The sequence below is a fragment of the Phasianus colchicus genome, chromosome 1 (genome assembly GCF_987193195.1).
Source record: "Phasianus colchicus chromosome 1, bPhaCol1.hap1.1, whole genome shotgun sequence".
In the NCBI taxonomy this organism is placed as follows: Eukaryota; Metazoa; Chordata; class Aves; order Galliformes; family Phasianidae; genus Phasianus; species Phasianus colchicus.
The window spans coordinates 57,182,300-57,201,407 of NC_143436.1; the positions used below are offsets into that span (position 1 = coordinate 57,182,300).

The 19,108-nt window shown below is 42.6% G+C and overlaps 1 protein-coding gene across 2 annotated transcripts in view; it reads right to left on the bottom strand.

The window, feature by feature from the left end:
• TRIM24 (tripartite motif containing 24) overlaps positions 1 to 12,855 on the bottom strand; it is a 56,449-nt gene extending 43,594 nt beyond the window's left edge. Inside the window, exon 1 of one of the 2 annotated variants that reach the window (XM_090144040.1) lies at positions 12,330 to 12,855. In XM_090144040.1, the coding sequence (XP_090000166.1) occupies positions 12,330 to 12,684 (355 nt within the window). In that variant the 5' untranslated portion in view covers positions 12,685 to 12,855. Of the gene's footprint in view, positions 1 to 11,930; positions 12,209 to 12,329 lie in introns of those variants that run through there. The other variant, XM_090144046.1, reaches the window with a different exon arrangement.
• Positions 12,856 to 19,108: the final 6,253 nt, after the last annotated feature.

The following is a 19,108-nucleotide window of genomic DNA, read 5'->3' on the forward strand; positions in this document are numbered from 1 at the left end:
CCCCTCTGGAAGAGTGTTACAGGCCAGTTTTTATGCTGCAGTGCATTGACTTTCTTGGAAAGCACTGCAGAGCTGAATTAAAATATTTCAGCTGCGCTGTGAAATGGCTCATTGTTTTTGCCGTACATGCCCAAGCTTGGAACATTTCAGATATCACATACTGGACTTCATCTCATTGTAGAAGTGGACATCAGCCCTCGCAAATTTAAAATACCTCAGGAAATTCTGAATGGAGAGTTTACATTCACATCCAACGCTGCCCAGTGCATTTTCTTCAACATTATAATTATAAGAAGTGTCATAATGGTAACAAAGGGAAATACTGCTATTGCAGGATAGGCAGTATTTAAGTACTAGATTATTAACAAAAAACACCTCACTGCCTTGCAATGAACATGCTTAAATGATGCAGAAGCTTCCAGCAATTATGCCAATTTTCATTGCTGGCTGTGGTGAGCATTTCTTTCATCAAAATTAAAATACATTCCTTCCAGTTCTGAAATTGTCAAGTATTTCCAACTTGAATTCATTACGTATCTCCTGAATGTAAGTACACAAGATGAAGCTATAAGCGAGGATTTTTAATATTCAGTGACATTCTCCTATCATTTTCTCTGAGCAGCGCAGCAATTTAACAGTAACATGTTGAAAGAGGTTTTAATACAATCCAGATAGATACATTCTACTGAAATACCTTTACTGTTCAAAAAAGAAAAAACAATATTGGAACAAAAAAATTGTTTTGCCAGAAAATGTAGTAAGAAGATAGATCTCACTGCAGTTGTGAGCATGACACTGCTAGTAGTCATTTGCTTTTACAGAGAAATTTCATACAGTCTGATCTTATCTTTTAGATTTTTCATCTACTACTGGTTGACAGTTCAGTAGATGCATAACAGTGCCTCTATTGTCAGAGAGAATAGTTAGGAAGAAGTAGGTATAAACAGATGATCATTTGGGCAGTTGAAACAGTCAAACAAAGCCCATTTGGAAGATGCTGAAGAAATTGGCTCTTTTAACCCTTTGTAGAAAAGATAAAGCTTTTACTCCATTACGGGACATAACTTATTCCATTCAGTTCCTCCATTTAGTTCCCACATTCATTTACTGTTTTAGAAAACACTATAATATTCTCATAAACTCTGAGCAGATCTGTTTTTTAAAAAATAAGCCTAAAAGAAGAATTTGAACCAAATTAAGGGAACCAAGCTGGAAGCGGTACTGAGGACAACAATAGATAGACTTCAGTCAGAGTACTCATGAGAAATGTCATCAAAAGCAAAAACACCAACACAATTCGGGATCTTCAGCAAGTTCATCTTACTTTCTCTTGAATGCTCAGATGAAACCATGCACTCCTTTCTTTCACAGCTTTCCTCCTGTTCTCAACAGGATAGGATCACCATCAGATAACAGGAAGCTGCTGATCAAGACTTGGGAGACCAGCCTCCCCGGCCCTCACTTTCTGAGGCAGTAGCCTACAGCAAGCAATTCAGGTGCCTGAACAGATGTAACCTAGTCGAGGAGGAAGGATATCCTGCCTGGCTTCCAGCTACTCTTCCAAAAGGAAACCAACCTCCTGTGGATTGTGCAGTACATCTGCTGGCACTGGTTTGAATATTACAGAGATTCTAGAAATTCACAAGTGGCAGAAGTGACTCTAGTTTGGACAGCTGGACCTCACTCTGTCTGCTCTATTTCATGCTGTTTTGCTATTACAGCTTCTGCAGCCCATTTCAAATCACCAGTACGAAAGGCTGCCACGAGGCTCACAGAAGATAGCTCTGAACAAACTGCAGTCTGCAGCTCTGAAACAAAACAAAATTCAAATAACTTTAATTTCAAAGTACAGAGCTATCAACTTAATTGCAGTGCTTGCTGCATCCAATAGTATTCTGCTGAACTGATAGCTGTTGTAAAGTTCTGCTCAGTTCAAAAACTCCTCAACACCTCTCTGTTGTGTTTCCTTCTTTACCAGCAAAATGCCCAGGAAGCAAATTCTAACAGAGAGAAAGAAGGATTTAATATGTACTTATCAATAAATCCCAAGTATTTACAAAGGCACACTTCCAATCTGCACTGGAATTAATGCTATTATGTAACAAGCACTGCCATTATTAACCTGGTAATCTTTTAAGGATTTCTAAATTAATTTAAAACAAAAAATTGCTGTTGGCAGAGGCAATGGAAAACACAAACAATATCTGATGAAAATTCCCACCGCCAGTTTTAGTTAATAAGAGGAAAAAAGAAGGTACTTACTACTTCCTGTTGCTTCCATCAGGGAGGTATAAGAGCTCAGCAGGAAGTCAGTATTGGAATAAAAAAGTAAACATTCAAGCCATTTATTTATTAGAGCAGAATGACTTCATGATTTCTAATTTCAGTCTATTCTGATTACTTCCCATATTCAAAAGCTTTTTCATATTAAAGCTTGAATGTCACAAGCAGGATTTTTGCATCCATGACAAAATAATTCTTAATAGCAGCACAGAAATAATACCAATTCACTATACCAGAGTAAGTCCATAAAGCTAAGCTTTGCACTTGAAAGAAGTATAAAGTTTCTTCAGAGTGTTGCCAACATTTTAATACCTCGGGTGAGATTCACCCATCTATGTGTCAGTTTATACGAAGGACCCTTCATAATCAGTGTAGACCTAGGTAACGCACATAGTTAAGTCATGATTTGTCTCATCTTAAAAGCAGGTGTCTGCATACAGCCAAGTGAATTGTATCTTAGAAATAATCTACTTCTTTCAAATAATCACGAAATTACAGTATCATAGGGGTTGGAAGGGATGTCTGGGGATCATTTAGTCCAACTCTCTGTTAAAGCAGGCTCACAAGCATGCCAATACAACCATCCACTATGGAGCATCCAGATGAATAGCAAGAATCCCTCCAACAGAAACGAGAGGAAAATACCATGCGTATTTATTAAGCATTGCTTATCCAGGTGCAGATGTACAGGGGAAAACAAGTCAACTCAATCTAAGCTAACTTCTCTGCGTGCTCAGTGCCCCAAAGCACTTCTGCTGTAAGGCTTCAGAAAACAAGGTGACCACCTTTTCCCATACCCTCATCACTTCAAAACGATGAAGCTAAAAACAACATCCAAAGGCTCATGCAGACTACACAGTCTCCAAGAACCAGCATTCATTACGATGCACCGTTGCTCCTGCTACTTGGACAGTGCATTAACATGAAAGTTATTGAAAGATCTAATAAAAGTGATCCCTTCTGAGTCAAAGAGGCACTCTTGATTGATCATGGAAGAACAACAGTGACTTCAGAGCTCGTGGTACACTTGTGGTCTTGTTTCATACTTCCTGATATCCTCTCTTGTTGCAATCTGCCGTGCAGAACTGAAGCATGAACTAAACTCTGTGCTGGCAGATGTTAACATCTATTGCCACTAAAGAAATCTAGCCTTCGTATGGTTCTCTTTGTACTAAAAACAAAGCTTGGGGACATTAATCTTCTACCATAAGTAGGCCTTCACAAACATCACTTACCTATTCCACCTTCTAATGCAGTGTTGCCTGATAGGAATGATCATCTATTAGTTTAAACAATAAAGTCCTGGAAATGAGACATTTTGCCTCCAAAACCAGTTTGTGAATGAACAATGAGTAATATATATACACACCTACTATTCCTGTTTTTTAGGGAATATTCACAAGAGTTCCACCACAGTTTTGTGATCCTTAACCTACTTGGCAGGAATAATGACAAATGAACAGAATACTTAACAAAGCAGAACAGCTATTCTGTTAAAGATCTTTAGTCAGATATCGTAAAAATTATAGCACCTATACTGTATTCTCAATAATTTAAATCAGTAGATAGGCAGCCAAATAAAAGCCTTATTAAATCCGGTCTCATCTGAATGGAATTGGGAGCAAGGAAAAAAAACAACACAAGAATTACCAACAAATTGGAACACAATATAATCATAACTGTTGCTAAATGAGCTTTAGAAGGATGTTGGATTAGCATTTAAAGAATCTTAAAGTCCACATAGAAAGTCCTCCCCATGTTGCCAAAAGAGCTGCTAGAATAATTATTTCTAGAATTTCACATACGTAGATTTTTTTTTATTTTTATTTTTTTTTTTTTTTGAGATATCACTCGGGTAAGTTTTAAAGCGAATCCATTTTTCACTTCTTGCGTAGGGAAGGGACTTAAGAAAAGTTAAATAGAGAACTTCTCAAAAGAGAAAAAGTTTCTTTAACACTTGATTGAACTATTCAGTTCAAGCAGGGCGTTGGTTCAAAGAACAGCTTCCTAGCCAACCTAATGGACTCGTGGTCCCACTGATGGAAACAGAAAAGTAGTTAAGGCCAAGCACTCCGCAGTTGGTATGGCCAACAGTTCATAGGCATGAGTGAGAACAATAGCTACTAATACATGTTGAAAGACCCCCTGAAGTAAGGAATTAAACTACTGAGGGCTAAAATTCAATTGCTTAAGCAAGCAAAGGTGTTCCTGGAACCAGGATCCTGAACACACCAAAGCACTACATCTTCCTTTGAAGTGTGCTACCTCCAGGCTTCCAGGATATTCAGCGAACACATTACCAAGGTCTTGCTATTAGATACTACATATCATGACACAGCTGTATGCTTTTTTTTGATAAAGCTTGTCTGCTAAACAGACCATCTTTATCTCAGCTGACCCACTGTCCACTACAAAGATGATTCAAAGCCCAGTATAGATAGATATGCATACACATATACATATTTCAAATCACACTTTTGCTGTTTAGGCTGATCTTGCACCCCATTCATTTCCAGGACTGGGCCTGTCAGCACTGGACTGTTTGATAGAAGCACTGTACCTTATCTTTAAAATCAGAACCTTACTCCCACTTTATAATGCCCAATTCTCCTGCCCCAGCAGTTCTACAGCTTCCTGCTTTTCCTTCTTCCACCCTACTCACTCCCCAGCTGACAGCAGTCCCTAACCACCATTAGTGTTGCAAGTACTGGTACTGCAGTTTAGCAGCAGTGTCACCTGAACTTCTGTTGGGTTGGCTCACAGCATTGCTTCAACATCAACCCTGTATATCCTTAGCCACAGTGGCTCACTAATAGATGTCCAGAAGTGAACGAGGAGAATAAAATGAACTTTTAAGTTTATTACATGCTTTCTGAACTAAAGTAGACATTCTAGAAAATACAAATGGTTTTTCCAAGCTCGCAAATATCTCAACAGTCCTGCTTCTTACTGACTGTGTACAGTACAGAGATGTGTTTCAGCTCACTGGGAAAAATATCCGGCCACTTCTCAAGTTAAGTAAGCCTTTAATTTCAAATAGTATTTCAGCTACAGTTGAATTTTATTTAAATAGTACTAAATTCACCTAAGAGACCAGACAGAAAGTGGAACGCGCCATTAAAAAGGAGAAGTAGCCAGGTGCCACTCACTCACTATCAGAAGTGGGAATCTTCCTACAGTCATCAAGCAAATGGCTCAGCTCTCTTCTCTGTGCACTCCTGCTTAAGGAGAGTTCAGCTCTGGAGTTGCAGAATTCTGTTTTTGAAATGAAGATGTGCCCGTGTCCAAAGTCCAGAGAAACAAGGGCCCCAGAATTCAGGAGTGCAGTTCCAACTGCTGAACTCCGCTCACTGTCTGGCTTTTGCCAAAGCTCCCTGAGAAACAACATCACCCCCAAACTAACAAAAACTACACAGTTTTTTAACATCAATCCTCTATCACGTTAACAATGTATGTGTGGCAACATACAGTCCCCCCTCATAAAATCTTCATATAACTGTTTATATGAATCCCTTTGCTCCATTACTTTACACAACTATTTCCTGCTTTGATAAGAAACATTTGTTTTATACTCTCTTTCCATCCTTTAGAAAAAGGAGTTTAAGTAGAAATTCAGTCAGCTCAGCTGTAACAGTGAGGTTCAGAGGGTACAACATGTAATGGGATGTCAGTGGGAAGGTTCAACCTTTACTGCCATCCTATCAGCATCTGCCTCTGGTGTCCCAGGCAGAGGTCATAAAAAGGAGGCATTACTTACAGAGCAGTGTTTGTATTTTAAGCAGAGCTAACTAATTGCTGAGGTAAATTTCAACAGAATTGTTAGGACATTTTTATGACCTTTAAATTAGCCAAAGAGACATACACACACATGCACACAAAAGCACATTTAAGCTGTTACAGCAGATGAAATTTAAGAGGCAATAAATCCATTAAAAGTTTTTAATAAGCAAATGTTCTGCTTTAAGTACTATGGGAAACACCAGTAGGAAACTACTCAAGGGAATAACACCAAGTATTTTCACTCCAGATCACAAAAAGCTGGCAGAAATCACATTGCCATTTGCTTTCCCTGAACTGACAGTGGATGTAACAACTCCCTGCTCCCTAGTTCATCCAGATCCACAGACAGCAGTTCCTTCCATATCACTGGAGCAGACTTGGTTCACCCCTACACTGCAGGGAGGAAAGCTGGTAATCAGAACCTTTTAACTTAACTGTGATCTCAGAAACAACACAATCTTTGGGTTGTTCCCTCCTGCCCAGCACATGGTTCTGTATTTTCACAGGGAATACCAGCTGCATTGTCAAACCCACTTCATTTAACAGTGCTGATAACCAAAGCCTAAGTAGGTAATAGAACTCTACATTTTGACTTCTTTTTCCATTAATTACACAGTAACCAAATCTTTGTTAACATTAAGAAATGATTGTATTATTCATAATTTAGCTGGATCATAGGTTCAGCACATATGCTACGGGGCCCAAATTCAAAATATAGTCACATTGAAACTCACTTTGAAATTCAATTGGTTTTGGTTTTCCCCTGCCTCATTTTTAGATTAGGCATAACAGGGAAAATACCGGCCTCACAAGTTTACTAGTGATGGAAAATTCCACTCAATAGCATGGAAATTCCTTATAGAGCATTTTAATACAAGCTTGACACCACTGGCTTTTTCTGCACAGAAGAATGTCATCTTTAACAATACTACATTCAGAAGAAAAAGTTTCCATGAAATTTCTTCCTTACATGTAACAAGCTGGCTAAAGTAGAGCAAACAAGGCCATTCTATAGCATAGATGCAAGTCAGCAGGCCAACCCAAAGGCCCACTGCACAACCTGCCGGCTCTTCAGTACACTTCTGTAAAGAATAAACTGAACAGAATTAGGTTTTTCCCCTGAAGATTTAAACCTTTTTTTTTTTTAAAAAAAAAAAAAGCATCTCAAATTGGACTACTCAGTACAGTACCTTTGGTACAGTAAGTTCTAGACTACTTCCAACTCCACTGGAGTAGCTACACCACTACAGAGGTTTTGATGTTCCTCTGATGTTCCTGGTGGTTTCAGCGTTCCTGTCACCCACTCAGGAGAAAAAGCAAGATTGTAAATGCACATCTCTAACACACATTCTTTTCAAAAAGACTTACTCCTAAATCTCCTTAATTTTGTTACAGGTTAAAGAATTTATTTCCTGATGGTGCTACAATGGAAATAACACTTTTGAAAGAATGCACAGAGGCAACCACATATGTGTATGTACGTGGGAGGGTGTGTATATATAAATAAGATATGTATTCTCTGTAGCACTGAAGATGGAGAGAATTCAATTTAATCAAGCAGCAATATGTGAGATGAAATGGAAATAAACATATGTAGCAAGCAGATCAAAAACATCTTAAGTCTTCACAGACTATCAAGACTGGAAGAACAATAGAGCTTTACCATAAGAAAGCTCAAATGAAGCTATTATGTCCTTCAAACTCAGTAATGAGGACCCTAACTATCAAACCTAAAAAGGGAAAGATCATATTACATACAGAAAAATAAGAAAATTTAAGATATTTCAAGAGCTATGTTTTCCAGATAAAATGAAGTGATGGCACCTGCTGTCATCTGTACTTCGAGATGCCAAGATCAGCTGACAGTCTGAGGGTTTAAAGCTATCCAGAGAAAGACTGAGCATGGCACATATCAGAACATTGGATGCAATCTGCATACACGATGAGGTATCAAGGGTTAGGTCTTTATTCCACACCTTGCAACTTGTATTGGTAGCCAAGTATCTTTAGGCATTAATCAGCTAAAATATAAACATGAACAACACTGAAATCCTTGTTTACTAACTGAAGTACTTATTCCTTAATTAACAGCAAGCATTGAATGTATTTGAGTTGTTAGTCTGGACACTCCTCAAGAACTTATATCCTGGGAGTGCCCAAGCATTACATGCTTCAACAGCTTCATACAGATTAGTTTGCAAGTTGGTTTGCCTACAGATAAGGCAAAGAAGAAACGCTCCCCTCTATTATTCTTGTTATTGACATTAGTCAAATTTAATTAGTATGATTTAACACCTGCATAAAATTTGACTATGCATTTCCATGCTCAAGTTCTTCTACACATTAGGTCTTGATATTTTTATTTTTTTTTGTACAGGCTGAGCAAACAACAAGGAACAAATACAAAAACATATTTACAGCATGAAGCAATATTAATAGGCTTAAAAAGAAATAGAATCTCAACCTAACTTTGTGGTTATCATGGATCTCTGAGAGAATCTGGAAGAAAGCATCCTTGTCTCAAGGACTGTTCAGCAGGACCTGCCCAAGGCTATGATCAAGCCAACAAGAAGAACTCGTCTGGTTGAGTGACCAGAAAGAATCTGCTCTCGGTTGACATTTGCAGGTCACGCAGACTTCTGCGGTTGTTTTGTAGTAAGTGACCACCATGCAGTCAGTATGCATGCTCAACAGCCTGCCAGGTGATGGTTAGACGTGTGATTGTTGCATGATCTGCCATCACCCAACAGCAGATCACCCAAGAACGTGCCATTGCCCCGAGCAATCAGGAGTACACCAGAGTAGAACAAAGAGTGCAAAAACCCAAATAGTTCAGAGGTAGAACAGGCAGTCTCTCTCCACCCAACTGCAGCCGTTAAAGTCAACAAGATGCCACTGATCAACCCGCAGCCCCCTAGAGCCTATTGGGACATTGCTGGACCTATGGTACTGACTATCTCCAATTCATGATCCCTTCACTAGAATTCCTCTCTTCACTATTGCTAACTTCCCCATCTTCCCCACATTCCTTAACTCTTGAGAGTTTGTAATAATCTAGTTGGTTAACATTTGATCCTGCTTATGTCTTTATCTCGCTCCAGGTATGTGCGTATATATGTGTGTGTATATCAAATCATCTCCTCCAACAACTGGAGTGAGACAACCCCTCACACAAAAAGTTCCACATAAGCCCAGTGGCGTTCAGATACTCCATTATAAACGCTCTACTTGGCCAGTCATTAAGCACCACTCAGCACAAAATTTGGGTAAATGGTGGATTCCTAATCACAGCTTCCTGGTATACACTGATTATTATTTGCACCATCAAACAATGAAGAAGGGCCATTTAAGAAACAAAAGGAAAACGTAAGAAGTTAGCCAATACACTTAACAGCAGACAAGCATCACATTTGCAAACTCACTCTTGCAGCATTCCTCGTGGTTCATGTTTGTGCCCAGCAGCCTGTTGTTTGGCAGTACAACCACAAAATACAACGACTACATCAAATAAGTTGCCAGTGGCAATTCAGAAAGAGAGCCATGAGTTTTCCAGTGCTAACATCCCTGAAATCACAGAGCTGTCTTCACAACACCCTATACTTCAGAAATACCAGAGACCAGAAAAACTCCCAAGTATTCTTTTCTATAGAAAAAAAAAGTATTTTATTTCCAAATGGAACGCATGTGACAGTACAGAGCATATCTATGCTGCAGACGGCCTCAGCACCAGGCTACCTCTGCAGGAGGAATAGTGACTAATGTATACCACAGGAAACCCCTGGTGCCTTGACACCTGGCATTGCCACTGTCCACACTGACCTGTGCGTCAAGTGTGCAACACCATAGCTCTCAACTCACTCAAGATTCTCAGGTTTGAAAGATTTTTCACAGCACGCCCTTGTTAGCTGTTAATAACTTCGCAGGGAGTGAGCCAACAACCTCCCAGGTTGTCTTCCAAGACAAGTTTTAGTAAAGCAAATGAGCGTTTCTGCTTGGAAGTGGTTTACTAAAGACAAAACGCTGATGAACAGGAGCCCACACATCCAGACTACAGTAGAAAATCGGTTTGTTTTTAGCTCCCGGTTTCTCAGTTAATGTGGATATTAGCACAGCACGACGCGCCTTCCCAGAGCTGGCGCACTGAGGCATTTGTCAAATCAGAGCCTTTCCTTTGTTCAAGCCTGACTCCCTCCTGCCAGTCTTTCTCCAGGCATCTTTTTGTGCCTGGTACTACTCGGCACACGTGCATAAGCAGCCTTTCTGTTTACCTTTCAGGAGTTTTTCATAGTTTGTTATTCTATTGTGGCTCTTACATTGGACATTGCTTTTAGCAAACAGCTCCCTTGCTGTTTATTTCTTTGGTGTAGTCACGGTATCTTATAATTTACATAACGTGAGGAATTTATCACCCAGCTTTCTAAGCTTATACTCTTCTGCTTATTACTTCAGATCACTTCTCATACACATTTTGTGCAACATATTACTGGAGGTGACAGATTTGCACTGTTTCATCCCTTCTTCTGTCTTCTGAGAATCCAAGACTTCCTTCCACCATAACACATTATTCCTCACCACAATCAGCTTTATAAGGTGACAGTATTTTTTTCAGAACCTAACATAAATTTACAACTGCTTTACATCAGTTGGAAAACAAAGCAGCCAATGCACATGTAATTAGATAGTATACATTCACTTTAATGTAGCCAAAACAGCGACAAGACCTGAGGAATGTGACAAAGACTGTGAGATCTACACAGGTTTCTTTTTCCCACTGGGCAATTAACAGTAGCATGGAAGAACACAAATAACTAGAAAGGAAATAAAGGGATAAAAATTGGTATGGCTGTATACTTGAAGAACAGAGAGAAGTATGCATTGCGCTATTCATTCATACAGAACCAACTCACATAATCAAGAAGTGAATGGAGGTATCAGTTCACTGCTGCTACGATTCATTGTTTCATTGTTTTTAGCTGTCCTTTGTCCTACTGTAAGCAGACGTTTGAACGGCACTCATCTTTTCACTCTTAAGATACAGCTCATTTTATGCTCAACGACATACTTTAATATCTGCTATATTTAAGCATAACATCTGGGAATTGAGCTATGCCGTTCATGACCTCGAAACTCCTAAGATGATTACATGGTCCCACAATCTATGTTGCAACTCCTGAGTTGGCAGCATCTCTGCCCCCATTTCTCATTTCCAAGTCCCATCTTGAAATATCCCATCATCCACCAAAGTTTGAGCTTTTCACGTTCCTCCTATGCAGGAGTTCACGGCTCTGCTCTGAGATGTACGAGCAAAGGCATCTCCTGGATCCGACAAGTTTAAATACACCAGCTTTGAGTCTCACCGACTTTCCCCACTTTGGAAGTTCTGATGAGACAGCCTGACTCTTACCTAAATTAAATATTAAAGGCTGAATGAACGTACTAACGCAGACATCTATGTCGAAGAAGAGGCTCAGCACACCCTGCTAACAAACATCCCAGGCCTGACTTCCTCAGGTAAGCCCAAGCAAGGCTCCAATTGTCCCAAGTATTCAGAGAGGTTTTCTTTTGTATACAACCGGAAATGGTTCAAGCGTACTCCTTTGGATCACATGTGCTGGCGGGATAGTAGAGACAGCAGCCACTGCCCCCTTAAGTACAGGTACTTAAGAGGACAATAGCCTTACTTACTCAATAATGGCCAGACTGGAGTTCCTGCCGCCTTCTGCAGGTAGAATTTTCTACTCGAGCTCACAGTGCGTATCCCAAAAAGCACAGCCACATCTATCCTATTAACTCCTATCATGAAAACCGAGCTTCTTTAAGTCTCCCCCTCTGCAAGCAGCATTCTCCAGGACCTTCCCCGTTCTCACCAGAGGACGCCTGCGGGTACCCTTCCCTAGGATACCGCTGCAGGTCGGAGCGCTCCTCGAGCATTTCAAACGCACTCGTAACACGAGCTCCCATACCGGGAGAGGATCTCCCCGAAACTTATTCCCAGCCCGCTGGAACACGAAACAAGTTTCCTACGGCCGGGGGGAGCCGCCCGCGGCGCTGTGCGGACAGGTGCCGCCCCGCCGCCCGGCGGAGCGCGGCGCAACGAGGATGACAGCCGCAGGACTTCCCCGGGCCGAGGTGGGAAATTCGAACGAAAGAAAAGGAACGCCGACCCCGCCCCCCCCCCACCCCCTCGCCGCTCCCTCCCCGCCCACCACGCTCCCCTCGCGACGCCCCGTCGCCTATCGCGACACGCGCGTCCCCAGCGGCCTCACCTGGCGTGCAGTGCAGGGGCGAGGGGCCGGGCGAGGCGGGGGGGGGCGGCGGCTCCTTGGTCGGGGCGGCGGGGGGCAGCATGAGGTAGCGGTCGGGCTGCGGCAGGCAGCGCTGGCACACGGAGTGGAGGCAGGGCAGCAGCTTGGGCTGCCGGCTCTGGATGGGCTGCCCGCACACGCCGCAAGTGTCCAACAGGTTGAGCGGGGCCGCCTCCCCGCCTCGCTCCGCCGGGCCCTGGCGGCTCTCGGCCTCGTTCTCCCCGCTCAGCGCCGCCGCCCCCGTCCGATCTACCGGGCACGGCCCCCCCCCGGCCGCCGCCGCCGTCGCAGCCACCGTCGCCGTCGCTTCTTCCATTGTCCTGAGCCGGTCGCCGGAGCGCCGAAGAGACGCGGGGCGGCCCCGCTGTCCGCCCGCCGCTCGCCCGCCTTCCCGCGCCGACACCCCGCCCGCGCGCGGCCCGCGCTGTTTGTGTGCCTGCCCCGGGAGGAGGCTGCCCCGCCGCGCCACACGGCCAACGGCCGCCCGCGCCCCGCCCCGCTCCTCTCCCCCTCCGCGACACGCCCCTCCCCAGGCCACGCCCGCCGGCTACGTGCGACTCGAGCTTTCCCAGCCCGCCCTCGCAAGAACCGGCCCCCACCCTCACGCAGGCCCCGCCCCACGGTGCCCCCGCGCCGCATAAGCCCCGCCCCTCATAAGCCCCGCCCGCCGTGGGCCCGCCCCCGATGGCTCTCATCCGCTCCTGCCCCGGGGCTCCGCTCTGTGCGCGGTCTTCGCCGCTCAAAAGGAGCCCTGCGCCCCGCCGGCCCACGTGCACTTTGTTAGAGACTTTCGACTGCTGCAGCCCGCGTCCCCTCGGCTACTGATCAAATGGCTGCCTGCTCACGTGGGCGCGGGGCAAGTGGTCGGGCCGGAGGGGCCTCAGTCCTCACAGAGAGGTTCTTGTGGTGGTCATCCTTCAACCCCACTCGATGTGCGGATGGATGCCTGTGGAAATTTTAGCCTGCGTTCAGTTTGGCCCGTGGCATCAGTGCCGCTGTTCACAGGCACGTCACCCAAAGCGAATAGGCAATCTGTAAAACTTAAAAAGTACAGTTCTAGTTTGGACACACCGTTTTGCTGAATCAATTGCTTAAACTGAAGTACACACGCAGACGTAAAACATTGCCTACATATTGGTCACGGGTCAGTCATGGGCTGATTCAAGTTCATGCCAGATGGCTCAGTAGCCCACTTCCTGGCAGTCCCTTCTAGATCAGAGATAAATGTCATTCCTGCTTCCAAATACCAGCTCTTATCTTGCCAACACCCAACACCAGCAGCACTTTTCCAAAGCAGCTCCTGCCTCCCAACCCGGCTCAAATCCTGTCCTCCTTGCTGCCATCTTGGCTGTCCAGCACTGTATGATGGTGTTCTGCTAAGCCCTTGTGGCAGGAGCTAATGTGCCAAGAGCGTGTAAATGCTGAATGATGAAACAGGTTCGAGAATTAAAACTAATGACGACAGCATGAGTTCTGTAAGGTGAAAAAAAAGCAACAAAATTGCCACTGGGATAGGCAGGTGATAACTGAAGTGCATTTGATTAGTTTTAATGGCAAACGATTGGAAAGTCAATGAATAACATATTTCTAATGAATGACAGGAAGCCATAAGTTCATCAAACCAGTTTCAGCTGTTTGTCCAGTAGAAGGCTGGACAGGAAAATAGAGATTATCTAAAGGTACAAAGGCCACCTGCAGAGGATTTGAGCAGGTGCTTTGTTGGAAATCATGATCCCCACAAACCACTTGTGTCCCAGAGATTAGTAATATATACAATTTTGTTTCCTGCAAAATTTGTTTGCTTGGAATGTTTGCAAAGCACACTTGAACTCTGCTGTAAAATCTGTAATCTCATGACATCCAAATAGCATCTGTTATAAAATAAATGTTTGAACTTGTATGATTTGAATGTAGAGTCCTGCTCTTCTTGCTGTTAGTGAGGGAATTTTACTAGGAGTACTCAGGGCAGGAGCAAAAAGCAGTAAGAAATAGCCATCCGAAGATACGCAGCCATTCGCTATAGGAAGACAACAGAGTGAAGGGAAAAGCCTTGGAGTGTAGAAACTGCATTTCTCAAACAAAACGTGGGAACAGTTATTAAGACGCTGCACCCCTTTATGCCAACCTGGCTGCATGGTTTCCAGACCACAGCCACACTAAACTGCCTCTGGCCAAGAGGGTATGAGATACACTCTTTCTATCTCATGCTGGCAGGTGTTTGGTTCAGGTGCTGCTGATAAGCAGGCCAAATTGGAGTTGAATGGGTATGGAAAATTTGCAAAATAGTGCAGAATCATTCCATGTCAGCATGAAGAGACATGCCATATCAGGAGCTACACCAACTGCCCAAGAACATGAATGCAGAATAGTTGTAGCTGGAAAACTACTGATAAGAAAGAAAAGTGGCACATACAGTATGACCATTAAAGGAAGAAGTTGGACTACCAGCCAACTACTTTATGTTATAAATATTTGCAGCTGATAGAGTTGGTTGAGCTCTCCCACATGGAAACAGGCTGCATGGTGGCAATCTCCCCTTGAGTAAGGACACCTTTCAAGGTTACTCCTCAGTGTTGAGAGATCCCTTATCTGATGCTTACAGTGAAGCAAGAGACATTTCTATGTGCATACAACAGTCATTTATATCAAGCCTAAGTGGCATTGCATACACTTCAGGCTAGCTTAATTATTAGGCCTCTAGTAAGTAGTAGAGGTCTCAGTGCCAATTAACCATCCATCATAGAGTGTTTGACTGCCACTTTTGTTTAATCAGTAATTCTGTTTAAACAGTGGCTAATAAATTCTTCTGGTTAACTTCACAAGGAGAAGTTGTTTCAATAATTCACCTGTGACAAAGATCAGTGCAGTTGGCAAGATGGCACTTTCAGTCGCTGATCACTTAGAGATGCATGGAGCTAATGAGCTCATAAACATTGGGGTAACTAAAATAAATAGAGGAATGGACAAACCTCACAAGAAGGAAAATGAAAGACACTAACAAAATGGAAATCATATGTAAGACGTTGGGAACATGTTTGGAAACAGCAAGTCAGTATAAGGAATATAAAGAAAATGAAATGAGAATGTTATGCTATAAGGTTGAACAAAGAAAGCAGCACAAAAATACTACTATCCCTGCAAATAGAACAATTACAGAAACAAATAGGGGAGAAATGGAAAAACAAACTGTAGAGGGCAAGGTAGAAATAAAGATAACTCATATCCACAACCCCTCAGATCCTTTAAAAATGCTGTTCCTGAGAGGTTAGGATGAGGATATTTGGGATGACTCTGATCAAGAAAATGACAGGGATGAATTGGATGTTTCAGAATTTTTCAGCAGCCTCTAATTCATGTAACTCGCTTGTGCTGAGTGAATTTACAGTAGTCCCTATTACTAAAACTGAGCTATCTGCCAGATGCCAAGGAGGTGACCAAAAGGACCGTTCCTTGGGATTCCCTTCAGCTGGCTAATTTGCGGGGAAAACGTAGGCATAAGCCTGGTGAAGGTGTGATTAAATATCTGTGGCATGTCTGTCTAACCAGAAGAGATTGTATTATGTTAGAGCAAAAAGAGGTAGATGGCTTCTGGGCACCAGGAGTGTTTTTAAGCAAGGGACCAGACCCTAACACTAGATCATATGCTAGATAGTGTCTTGGGCAGGGGGGCACAGATGATAAGGAATGAAAGGAACCCACCACTATACAAATACAAATTATCTGCTGCCATGACAACCTGCATCCAGGTTATGAACAACAGAGGTGTACATGGTAATTACCCTATAGACCTTTAAGACATTAAACCACTAATGGGGAGTCACTGCTGTTCTGAAACTATACATCATTGCAAAAAGAGAAGAGATAAAGAAAAACATAGCACGTAACATGCAGGATGACTAGCCTTGCCTTTGACCCAACCCTGACCTGGGCAGAACTGAAGCACAACACTGCTAATTATGGTTGAGAAATGTGATAGGAAAACACTTCAGCTGGGCGATCCCACACTGAAGTAGACAGCAGATGGGCCAAACAAGTACAACAGACTCCTCAGAATCCCCAGCATCCCCTCTCAAGAATCCTCTAATAGAATAATGGATTTCCAAGATAGATGTAATAAACTGTAGAGAAAAACCTTATCATTGAGCCTACCTCAGATAGCTGTATAGGGCTGATCACCTGGAACTACGCTTAGTCTAATCCATGCTTCTCAATAAACAAGGGTTGCCGGAAAATTCAGAGAAAATCAAACAACCCTCTGCTCTGAAACACCCTACAAGTAATCCTTTTACATCTCTTATGGAGGAATGGCCAACTTTGCAGGCAAAAAAAAACCCAAACAAACAAAAAAAAAGAGTAAATAATACAGATGGCTCTCACATTTCTATCCCAGGCAGGCCCCAAATATAACTAGCAAAATTTTTAATTGATGCAGAACTTCACATTTCAACATTTTTCCCGTGACACAGGTATCCCAGGCTGAGCTGCTTGGTGCTGCCTTGAAAAAGTCTAAAAAATGTCTTAGGTCTTAGAGCAGCGGACAATTTGGTCTAGTTCCTTCTAGGAGCAGGCCATGACTCATTGGGCTCCTCAGTGCTTCACCGGGATGACAAATCAATAGAGATAAAACGAAGACTGTGACAAGCTGATGCAGAGTCGTCTTAGAAAATGTGTAAGTCATGCTGACTAGGTGGAGGAAACATCCAGAAACAGATTACTTCATCTCTCCTACCATCTTCCATACTCACAGAAGAATTTGAGAGTTTGCTATGCTACTTATTCTGTTCACAGTGTTTTGTGATATCTTTTGCTTGTTCCAGACACCCCAGTTAAAGCAAATTTTAGAATCCCTGTTATTCCCTCAGCATTTTGTCTTCTCTTTAGATGCAGACTTTGTCACCATAGCCGAGGCCTTTGCCATTTTCAGTGTAGGTTCCTGCAAATTACTGTACAAAAAGTGCATTCTGGAGATTGAGCTACAGAATGTCATAGCCATTGACTACCCAGCAGGACTTCTCAAGAAAGGGCTCATCATTAGGAGCTCCATGCACTATTTTTAGACAAAAACAATTTAATTGTTGACTTTGGTTCACTGTTTGCTTTCTTGCATTTCTAGATTTTCTAGCAGTCATGAGTCCTTCCTGGATTACCACCAAGTGTTGGCATGTACATTTCCTCCTCTTGAGACAGCCATGTGACAGTAAATAATCTCTTTCCAAAGTTTTCTCATAGCCCAAAATAAAGCTCTGGTGCTGGCAATGTGATCTGGACAATTCTATCCTTTTTGTGGCAACAGGGAAGGAAGTGGCAGAGAAGACTCAGCACTCATTCTATGTCATTAAAAAATGCTTCTACCACTTTGGTCATCCAGGAGGTGGATGTAGCAACTTTTTGGCCAGAATCCATAAATAACAACACAAAGCAGTCGCGTGGGGAGTTCTACTTCAGAATATACAGCATTTTCTACTCCAGCTTCTCGTGGTAAATGGATGTTTTAATATATGGCTGTTTTCACTGATGTATGAAAAGCACAAAACATAAAAAATGTTCACTGGAGGCGAGATGAGTTCATTAGAAATTAATTTAGGGAGATGTAATATAATAGCCTTCCCAGCAACAGTGATCAAGGAGAACTTTACTTACCAGAACAGCTAGAATAAGCAGTGAATGAACATAATTCCTCACTAGCTAAGATGGCTGAATTAGAAATCCATCTACAAAATGGCTTAGGCCTGTAGGTTGCCTTTTTGAATTCCACAGTCACAAACCCATAAAGCTACAGTAAACTATGTGCTTGTCCTCTCCATCAGGAACGAATGAGAAAACATTGAAAAACCTGGCTCAGTGTTTTTTCTTAGGATTTTCAGTTTTATGTGTTCCATACTACAATTACCCACTGTACACACAAACACAAAAAATGTTTTTCCCTTAGTTAAGGAATGGTTTCTTAGAAATCTTCTTTGCATCCTATTATATGTATGATTTACCTGAGTCAAATTTGGCATGTGAAAAATAAGCACCAGCACTCAAGAATTGCTTGTCCAACTTCATCTCAGATGGAAGCTCTCCATACCTGGGTCCAATGGCTAGGAGAGGACCAGCCACCTGATGTTCCCAGCACTCCATTCAACATGCTGTAAGCATAAGCTGTGGATTAATAGTGTCACTGCACATCATAATATTAGTTTAATGTTCAGAGATGTTGCAGTGCTTTTGTAAATTAACCCTAGGATCATCTGATTAGGTATTATGATCCCCTTTCACAGAAAAGGTTCTTGCCTAAAGGAAAGGCAGTGTGACAATTCTGAATGTCCAGTAGATAAAAACCACTAAAATGTATTGTTAGGGTTAACCTCCCCGTGCATGGATGATTCCATGAACGCATGGAATGAACTTGGCTAACCATGAAGACATCCCAGTTTAATGTCTCCTAGCAACTCTTTAGCCAATTACTTTATCAACCAGTGACATCCCATCTCTAAATCCCAGTGGACCTCTGGAGACTGACTTCACTCTTAGGGATGAGTAGGATGCTAGGATTGCCTGTGCAGAGATGCTGTGGCACAGAACTAAATCTATCCCCTGCATAAAGCCCCTGTGCTCCCTGTCTGTGCAGCCTCTACATAAGTGGGGCATTCCAGCATTGCCAGTACAGACTGTCCCAGAGAGAATTTAAGAATTCACTTGCAAGTCCATCCCGAATGAGTTTTTAGATATTCGTCTAAATAATCAGGCCAACAGAC